This window comes from Clupea harengus, chromosome 13, assembly GCF_900700415.2.
Source record: "Clupea harengus chromosome 13, Ch_v2.0.2, whole genome shotgun sequence".
NCBI lineage: Eukaryota > Metazoa > Chordata > Actinopteri > Clupeiformes > Clupeidae > Clupea > Clupea harengus.
The window spans coordinates 7,424,978-7,435,517 of NC_045164.1; the positions used below are offsets into that span (position 1 = coordinate 7,424,978).

At 40.1% G+C, this 10,540-nt stretch overlaps 1 protein-coding gene and 1 long non-coding RNA gene across 2 annotated transcripts; both read left to right on the plus strand.

The window, feature by feature from the left end:
* Positions 1-3,110: 3,110 nt before the first annotated feature.
* On the plus strand, positions 3,111-4,834 carry LOC116223133. The gene is made up of 4 exons (XR_004164927.2): positions 3,111-3,296; positions 4,192-4,220; positions 4,506-4,527; positions 4,810-4,834. It is a non-coding gene; the product is annotated as an uncharacterized LOC116223133 (long non-coding RNA).
* A 486-nt stretch (positions 4,835-5,320) lies between these two features.
* On the plus strand, positions 5,321-10,347 carry LOC116223255. The gene is made up of 17 exons (XM_031579299.2): positions 5,321-5,617; positions 5,929-6,125; positions 6,505-6,608; positions 7,105-7,223; positions 7,322-7,489; positions 7,591-7,790; positions 7,929-8,041; positions 8,204-8,310; positions 8,452-8,628; positions 8,753-8,961; positions 9,087-9,184; positions 9,299-9,327; positions 9,448-9,469; positions 9,582-9,609; positions 9,702-9,786; positions 9,923-10,069; positions 10,153-10,347. The coding sequence occupies exons 1-17, from the start codon at positions 5,453-5,455 to the stop codon at positions 10,345-10,347; spliced, it is 2,163 nt and encodes a 720-aa protein (XP_031435159.2). The 5' UTR covers positions 5,321-5,452.
* The last annotated feature ends 193 nt before the right edge of the window (positions 10,348-10,540 follow it).

Here is a 10,540-nt window from a genome sequence, read left to right on the forward strand (position 1 = left end):
TTTTGTCTTATGAGTATACTAGTTGTTCTGTGGTAAATCGAAATCACCAACACCACACCCAGTCAATGCTCAAGGCTTACCTCTGGAATGTGGACTGACAGACTACTGTTCTACAGTAATCGAGAGCAATCCTACCAACAGGGGACACAATATTCACTTCATCCCCACATTTCTGATATGATCCATTGATATATTGATATTGTGTGCTCTCAGTGGGTGATGTGTTTTATGCCTTCTTTTTTAATGCATTATTTCTTGCATGCTTTCTTTCTTTTCTAATTTAACATATTTTTGCAGTGTAGGTATTTGCATTAATCTCCAAATCCCACTCTAAAATCTAACACCTCATTTTATGGCAAACCGACTGGGCCACTTACATAAGTACTTACAAAAGTCTATCAATCTATCTACCTGTCTGCCTCTTTGTCCATCCAGCTGTCTGTCTGTCCATCCATATTTCTTTCGTTCTTTCATTCTTTGTTTTATTCTTTCTACTGCACATCGTATATTACACACACTCCTAACCTTAAGCTGTCACATACTGTCTGCATGTAATAACATTCATTTTTTTTTTTAAAAACATAGATTGACCAGTTTTATGAGAGCTGTTTTGTTTGGGCTATTTTTGAAGTAAAAATTGTAATATAATTATAATAATATTGGGTTTTAGGTATGCTAACAGACTTAGAGAAGCATCTTTATTAACTAATTAGCATTTTAATATGATAGATGTGAGATATATAGAAGTAAGAATAAGCTCAGTTTACCAATAGGACTCTATAATAATGGTTGCTGCAAAATGCTGTCTATGAACCATTATGTTTAAATTCATTCAAATAATAATAGCCATTTGCATCATTTGCAACATCTTTACTATATAAATCTTGTACATATCATCTTGTTGGACAACATTTTGAACCCTGATGCAGCTATGAGATAACTTTCCAGGCGGCACCTTTGGGCCCTTCCCTCGGGCCCCACCCTTGGGCTTGTGTATAGCGACTCTGTAGCAGGTGGATGTCATCGTATTCATTCACTCATCAGACGGCGTGTGACCGGTAAGTTCACTGCAGTGCATGTCCATGACAATTATATCCAAAATAATGTAATGCATTGTTTCTGTATGTAAGTGTGAACAGTCTGACCCAGCTGAATTTATGATTACTTTGTGAGGAAAAATACAGAATAAAAGTTAACATTGAGATATGATTTCAATGCAATAGTTTAGTTAAAACAAACTGGATTCTTAAGTTTTACTTCAATGGCCTTGGATATTTTGCAATGCTTACAGAAACTATGTAAATGTTTGTGGACACCATTTCATCAGTTTATTCTGTCTAATAATAACCTAACAAATAGCATTGCAATAGCATTGGTCTTTTTTCCCCTTACTTTTCCATTATGTTTCAGTGTTCTGCCACACACCTCATTGAGCAAAAAAAATAATGTGACTGTGACCTTATTGAACTACAAGAATGTGGCACTCCTTTCTGGTTAACTCTTTATAGCGTAGTTCTTGGAATCTCACGAAGATACAGATTCATGACTTCTGGCGTGATTCAGACAGGTTGTGCCACTCCCAAACGTGCTGCAAGAGGGTTTGTGATGTGTTAAAATGTTGACATTCCAATAGATTCAGATCTTACTTTTACCAACCATATCAAAGCAATTATCCAAACAGCATTCAATCGTCTTAAAAATATAGCAGGAGTCAAGGTTTTTTTTTGTCCCAAAAAGACCAAGAGAATCTCATTCATGTTTTTATACTACTACTATAATGGTCAATTATCTAGTCTTCCCAAAAACACCATTAAACAGCTGCAGCTCATTCAAAATGCTGCTGCTAGAGTTTCATCCAGGACCAAGAGAATAAGCACATTACTCCACTTCTAAAATCTTCACATTGGTTTCTAGTTGGTTACAGAATGGATTTTAAAAGTGAAGCTACTATTCTAGAAATCACTGAATGGTGTCATCCCAGAATACATATCTGATATATCTGACTAGGGCTCTTAGATCCATGGACTCAGGTCAGCTAGTAGAGCCCAGAGTCCAAACCAAACACGGTGAAGCAGCATTTAGCTGTTACGCTGCATGCAACTGGAACAAACTGCCAGGTTAAAAACGTTTCTCTTTAATGTGCCTATGATTGAGCTCTAAAATGATGTACTGTGTACTTAAAAAAAAGATTTGCATCTTTGCTCTTTTAATTACTACTTTATCTACTGTGTAATATCTAAAGGAAATATTATCCTTTCTTGATTTGCACTGTTGAAATGTGCTATATAAATAAGCTTGCCTTGCTTTGAAGAGTGGCCAACTCTGGGATCTTCTCCAAACCCGCAGGGCGCACATGTCTAATACATGTGGCAAAACCAAAGAGCCAGGCTTGTTAATGTGGCAAGCAGAGTACATACTGAACTGTAGTGATGGCTCTGTCGCACATAGTATTATACCTGACCATTATCAATAATGGCACTAGGATATTACTGGACACTGTAATTACATGTTATTACTGTAACTGCCATTACATGTTATGATATGATATGTCATGAATAGGATATTTGTCATGACAGAAGAATTTTTTTTTAACATTAACATTTGAGAAAAGTAAGATTGCATTAACAGTTTTAACAGAATTAAGCTCTTTTTAATATTTCTGTCTGTCTGTCAAAGGTGTTATATTTACTCTTCACTTTAAATCATGGCAAAATGTTATGATGTCATTTGTCCAAGGGTACCCACACCTGCATATAACAGTACTTATATCAGTGCTAATGGTTATGGTGCTGTGAGGGTAGAGGGCACACCTGAGTTACTCCGTACTTAGACGAGTCTCACAGGACTAGATGCGACTTATGCACTACATGACAAAGAGTTCACAGTATGGAACCAATGTGCGCGTCAAAAACCTCAAGTGACATGATATTTAGTTGACATGAGGTTATAAGGTTATATTTCATGCATGTCAGGATGACATATCGCTAACCATGTTACATATAGTTAGACACTTAAGGCAGTGGTAAAAAGATAATATCGTGACATTGTTTTTTTCTCTTTCTCTAGTAAAGTGTTTCATTATGTTGTTTGCAAAATACACATCTATGCTTCTTGTGAAAAATGTTGGGGTTTGAACATGATTCGCTCACTTAAATGTATTGTTTGATTGCTGTGTTGCAGTTTTCATTGGATGGTTTACTGGTTTCCCAAAGTGATAAACAATGGCGGATCCAAGAACATGATTAAAGATATCCATATGATGGCCAGGCTTCTGGCCCTCTGCTTCTTCGGGATTGGTGAGTAAAATGGCCTTTGTCTGGCACAGATTTGATTCAACAATCACCGGGGAAAAAAGAGTCAGATTCAGTGAAGAATGAAGTAAGCTTCAGGCACTTAAACGATAGTGTATTATTTTTGAGAAATGAATATGCTGGACGAAGCAAATCCAATTGCATGGTCAATCAAATCCAGTCAAATGCCATGGCATACCGAACCCATATTAACCCTCCATTATTGTATATGGCAGCACTGATTTTGTAACATACAAACTGGAGATGTTTTAAACAGGTGTGGTCCAGTCATGTGCTGTATGTGATGGAAATCTGTCAAAAGGGTGTAGACCAAAATTCCTGATCTCAAACCGAACAATTCACATACCCAAGCCCTTTGTCATATCATAACATGCCAAAGCCTGATAAATCACCTCATAGAGCACAGGTTCTGATGGAGAGGGGTGGGATTGACAGCCGGATTATTTTAGGTTCACCCAGTTCACTGACGCAGTCGTACTTAATAAGTGGCATAGGCAGTGGCTTTTGGTCTTGTTGTCAACTGGGACAAGTTCAGGACTGCATTTACTGCACTACATCCATCATACCTGAGAGACAAAATGACAATAAAAGTCTCTTTACCATTTAATGATGGTGGTAATGTAGAAGTGAACTCACCCCACAGACTTATAATATTCATAATAATAAAAAAAGAATATGCTGATGATCCAGTTAATTGCAATTAATAATCATGGGAAATCAAGCAATTACTACTTTTTTTGTGAGTTATGTGATACAACCCTAATACATACACGCATGCACGCACGCACGCACGCACGCACACGCACATGCACATATATCACAGACCAATTCCATTTCAATATTGTATGATTGTTACAGTGCTGTTTTTGTGATTTTCCAGGCTGCCTGTCATCATCTGTGGTTGCAGAGGTATGCTAATGTAATCACATACACATGCATATACTGTATATACTGTTATAAATACTTATCATTACTTACTTTTATATCAAATTAAACATTCAGAAATGATTTAAACACACACACACACATACATATATATATATATATATGTGTGTGTGTGTGTTTGTGTGTGTGTGTGTGTGTGTGTGTGTGTGTGTGTGTGTGTGTATTATTTCTGAATGTTTCATTTAAAAAAGGAAACATAAATCTGCTGTATTTTGACATTATCCTTTTTCCCCATGATGTTCATTTCAGTGCAATTCAAGTCAGATAAACGGTAAGGTTTTATTTATAGGAATTTGGCTTGTTTCAAAATGAAAAGATTGCTGTTGAGCCAATATGAATGGTTTACTTGGTGATGTGGACCTTAGCCTACACACAGATAAATGTTGCTTAGAGGGTTAGCATGCTTAATTATGGAAACAAATAACATGGCTGACAAGCACAATAAAATCAAACTGATATGGCTGCCAAATGTTAAGCCTGTGCTATGAAATCCTCTCTTAATGTTATAAACTCACAATCTTTTCTTGTTTCATCACTCCAACATGTCTCCCAGGATCGGGACAATGTGTTTCAGAGAACAGGTATGTTTTGTTCTGTCTGGCAAGCATAAAGACTTATGAAGCTTTAATTCAATTCATAAAATAATAATGTGTAAAATCAATTGTATTATTTAACTATTTCAATAATTGTATGTATTTTTGCATAATTGTAATGTTTATCATTTTTTTTCAGCAACAGCACTTCCAACAGTTCCACTCAGAGGCAATGTAATTCACATTCAGTGCCTTACACAAGCACTTTGGTAAGTAGGCTACCCTAGCCCTAAATCATTGTTCAATTGTAATTTATTGTATGTATTGGTTTTTATGCTATTTTAAATGTTTGTATCATCTTATGGATATTTTATGGATTATGATTTAGATTAATAATATGAGCTCATGTATTAGGGTACTACAATGTATGTAATTTCAGTTGTTCTGCTCAAAAAAAGCAGTCACCACTTTGCTACATCTAGTGGCCCTCCTCAGTATTACACACTGGTTCAACAAACATGCCTTACATATTAGAATGTGTCGGAGTGGATCATTTGAAATTGTATTTAGTAGATGTTATGTTTAGAAAACGTGAGTTGGGAAAAGGAGCACAGTAAAGTAAGTCAGTTATGGATGTGTTTAATTATTATTATTTTTTTTTAAATGATTATTTTTCCTGAACAGATTGCAAGGGCAGTGGAAAATGTGACCCTCCTGTTACTTTGTGAAGGCCAGACCAACAGTAGCCTTGGACAGGAAGAACTAAAGCTGGTACAGACGGACCTGGGGCAAATCATAAGGTCGACACTAAGTGTCCTGGTTCATTTGGTAAGAAGAGTGTCTCAGTTAATAATATCAACATGGCCTTCCAGTTGATTTGTTGAACTAATTGTTTTTTGTTTTGTGTTATTATTTTGTATTTGTATGTTTTCTATTTAATATTTGTATGTTTGTACGACACACATGACAAAGAATATGTACAGTTGCATAATCAACAACCCATCTGCAATATATTGTGGAAATGATGACAGAATGCAATATGAATCGATTAAAGTCTTTGGGACCTCTGAAGAATCTCCACCAAATAATATAAACCAATCTAAATATTATACATGTATCTTTGTATCTCTATTTTTCAGAACCCATCACAGCAAACCTCTGACCTTGTTGCCATGTTCGGAGCTTTGGACACCTTCACTCCAGACAGCCTACAGAGTACTGACTTTGTCCAGGCATGGGTGAACATCAGATTCCTTCCTCTTCTCCCTTACCTGCCCAATAGCTTCATGATTCACCTCAGTCAGATGAACTTCACCTGTGCAGGCTACCAGGAAATGTAAGGAGTGACACCAGTATATGTTGTGAAAAATGATTCTGGTTCTTACAGTGGACAGTATGTACTTCTCATTGAATTAAATAATATTACATAATGCAAAAACCTAAGCCTATTCATAACCACAAGTGCATATTTCAACCACATGTACTAGTATTAAAAAGTACATTATACTGATGAATTAATTGAATAATAAGTGTGTGGTACCACACACAGTTAATACAAAATGGGGCTATTATGTTTGTATTACATTTTGTATTTTTCCATTATATCGGAGACACACACCAAATACCAAAAGAACCATATTACCTAGTAGTCATACACATGTACTTTGCATCCATCTATTATTTTTGTGGCAGTGGCTAACATCTTTGATTTTCAGCATCAAGGGTCTCAGCCAACAATTTGGGGTGATCAAGGCAGAACAACAGAAGATCATTTACACCCATTTCATCTATGGGTTCCTGTCAAGAACAGACAGCACAGGTGAATTGGTCTAACTGTTGTTCTGCCAATTGTGTCCTCTCTCAGTGTGAAGGAATACTAACCAATGTATTTTCACCAAGAAAAATAAAGTATTAAACAGCCAGACAATGTAGTAATGAACATATATCTCTACCTTGGTACAACCAGAGTCTGTTTCTGATTAAGAGTATCTTATCTTCTCTTCTCCCTGTACTCCAGATCTATGTTATGGCAAGTTATGTTTTGTTAGAATAGGCTAAGTTAGGTTATGCTATGTTGCGTTACGGTACATTGTCACATGTCATATTATGTTGTATTATGAATTGCTAATAGTGAAAATTGTAACTGCTCAAATTACCCCAGATCCAGGATGTGTGTTCAGTGTGAACAGTACATCTGACTGGCTCCACAAAAGACTCCCAGGCTTTGAGAAAATGTTCAAACTTGACACTGTGATGTCTCTCCTGAGTAAGAGCACACGCATGACGATCATGTTTCTTTGCTGTATTTATTTCAGATCCTGGCTGCATCACTGGCACCCTAGGCAGCAAAGACTGGCTTCAGAAGAACTTTGGCGACTTTGCGGTTTACGCGCCACTGGAAGATCTACAAAAACTCAATGGCAATTTCTCCAGCGTAAGTCCCCTCCATCATTTCCTGATCATTCACATCAAATCATCTGTTAGCTTCCTGGCTAAGCACGTCCCTAACTGCTTTTCCATCGCGTGCTGTAGTTTGAGTCTCTGGAACTGCTGACGCCATCCCAGGCAGCACAGCTGACTCTGACTTCCGGAGCACTGAATGACTCCACAAAAATGGAGGCCATCTTTGATCGCCTAGAGGAGGGAGATGCTCTTCAAAATGTTGACCAGTTTCTGACAGCACTGAGCGTGGCTCCCGAGGTAATTCACGCCATCCACTCAAGACGACAAAGATTCCCAGCGCACCGTGCTGGTGCCCTTCATAGGGGATATGAACGCTCATGTCTCTCCTCTCTCCACAGATTCCAGATATTGCCCCTCCCGTGAGAGACTTTGCCATGAACCGCACCTTCAACATCATCAGCGTTCATTTCCTGCAGTTTGAGGTATCTGCCTGGATCGCCTGGTTCCACGTGAAACTAATTCCTGTCCTCCCCAGTTTCACTACAGAGATGCTCACTCAAACCACCGCACAGACAAACTGCACCAACTACCAAGTCATGTAAGCACTGTGTAATCTCTCTGATGGCTCTTCAGTGCAAGACCTGAATGATGCAAGTTATCGTGGCAGTAGAAGAACATCATGACGGCTGGCAAACTTAAGAAAAACTTTAATATCTGAAAAATTCTTCTCTCATAGTGTGAAAGGAATGGGCAAGGTCTCCAAGAAAATGCCGCTCACCAGAAGAAAGGGAATCGCCAACGTCCTTGTGAAACATCTGAAGCAGTTCTTGGCCACGTTCAACAAAAGAGGTAACTGGCCCTTGCACACACCAAGCTAGCTTATATTAACCTGGATTCTGACCCAAGATTTCCTGAGCCTTGCGGAAGCTTCACATTTCCAAATCTTTTATAAATTCCCGAGATGTTGGCGCTTACCTCAGGCTTTGACCCACGTTTTTGTTTATTTTCTAGCCTGCAGACTGGACATCCAGAATGATGCCGAATGGCTGGAAGTCAACCTGGGTCCATTCTCCAAAGAAGTAAACTACTCTGCCTTTAAAGAACTGAACATTACAGGAGTAAGAGAAACCTCATTGGCACTTTGAAACGTTGTTCTCCACACCACACCGTTTAAGAAAGCGTCTTTTCCCATTTCAAGATTTAGCTGCTGTCACTTGCGATACGTTTTTTTTGCCAATAACTATTTTCTTTCTCCACAGCTGGCAACTTTGGACTCGCTCTCACCGGACCAGAAAGCTGAGTTGGTTCTGGACCCCAGTAGTGGTGCTCTTGAGAATGTGACTGTCTTGACAGAAGTCTTTGGCAGCATAGTGGGATCTCCAGACGATGGGGAACTCGACCGTTTCTGGGAGGCTTGTGCCGCTGTCACGGCGCAGGTGAGTGGGTCGCATGGAAGGTCAAACTTCATCACTTGCCAAATACCGTCTGGAACGACAGTGGTAAGCAGCGTAGGCCTGTGTCTGGCCTCATCCCTGACTGATTTGCCTCTTTTGTTTTTAGCAAAACATCACCTACATTACCAACGCAGCTGTGAGAGACGTCATGCTCAACCTGACACTGACGGCCCTGGCTCCCAGATTCCCCACCTTCCAAACGAGCGACTTTACCCTGTGGTTCCAGGTCAATCTGGTTGTTCTGCTAGCCAGCGTCCGTCCTGCGAGTCTGAGCGTCATCCCCCTGAACATCAGCTGTGACTCTTTCAAAGCCATGTGAGACACTCTTCCCTCTCTTTCACATCCTTCAGAGGTCCTTACTGCAGGGTTAAGTTTTAAAGAGGTAAGTGCAAAAACATCCATTCTCGAGCTGATGCATGTCAATTTTTCCTTTCTCTTAGAATCGTGGCTTTTGACGAGTCTTTGAAGACACTTCCAGGGAGCGTTTCAGCAGACCTCCAATCTAGCCGAGATTATCTGGCACAGAGTTTCCCACAAGGTATAGGATGCCCGACTAGTCACGCGGTGCTTAGCAGTAGAGTATCTGATTCCTTCTTGGTACGACTGTGGTCTCCTCACTTCTAACCTTTGCTCTGTTTGTCTTCTCACACAGGCTGTAGACCACCGTATCCAGTCGGTGTGGTAAGTATATTCTAAAGTGGAAACACACTGCACAACATGCCCTCACACTGAATTAATCTATTTTCAAGTACCCTGTGATGTGCAATGATTCAGTTGAATTTACGTTTTTCTGTCCTCTAGTGCTCAGAGACAGTTGTCGATGGTAAGTCCCTGTCCAGCGTGTCTTGTATTAGTCTGTCTTAGAAAACATGCTTTCATCTCAATAGATGTTTGGTGCCAAAAATCTTTGTTAATGTGAATTTTTTCTTCTACAGTGGAGAGTCTTTGCGCCAGCGCCAACACGTGAGTGAATATTTGGAGGCATAGTCAGGTCTTTCGTTAGTCTGTGTCAGCAGTGCCAAAAATGTCTTTTTTCTTTTATTTGTGCCACACAGCATCCCGCTGCAGGATCACCTGGCCTCTGCAAACTCCTCTGGGACGCTTTGCAATTTCAGCCTGGGAGACCTTGCGTGCTCCTCGGTAAGGATTACCTGGAGTTTACTGGCAAATGCCTTCGGCAGTGCTGGCAGGCATCGCTTGGTGTTTTGACATCCGACGGCATAAGTGGTGCTTGGGCCCCGTTGTCATGAATCACATTTTCCTTTTCTTCCTCAAGGTGGAATCTCTATCAGCGGACAGCTTGGTCACACTGCTGGAGTGCAAACTTCCCAACAGCAACAGTTACCCCATAGAAACCTGGAAGGCGTTCTTTGCCAAAGTGGCCGGCGTTCTGGATGAGGCCCTCGTCCGATATTCCGACAAGGTAGATGTGGTTCTCCAGTCTTATCCGACGCCTCGGCATCATTTGCAGGCCTGGTTATGAACACACTTTTCTCCCCATTACAGGCCCGGAACCTCACTCAGTCCTTGTCCACGGTTCTCGATGTGATAGGAGAGGTCAAACTCAACAATTTCACTGAAGCACAGTTCAAAGACGAAGCCTTCATCAGCCGGTGGTTCAACATCAGACTGGGGCCATTTTTACCATCTGTGACCGGCAAAGTTCCTGTCATGCCTTACCACCAAGAGTTTCAGTTGTGAGACCTTCCAAGCTGTGTACGTGCAGAAACTCTATTGACAAACAATGCTTGATGCAATTTCACTTCTGCTCACGAGCAAGGCGATCTTATCCTTGTTCATGTGTTTATCCATTCAGGGTGGCAGCTCTCAGCAACCGGTCAAACATCCATGGATGAGGAGCAAAGGCGAACCATCTTCACTCGCTTCCTGTATC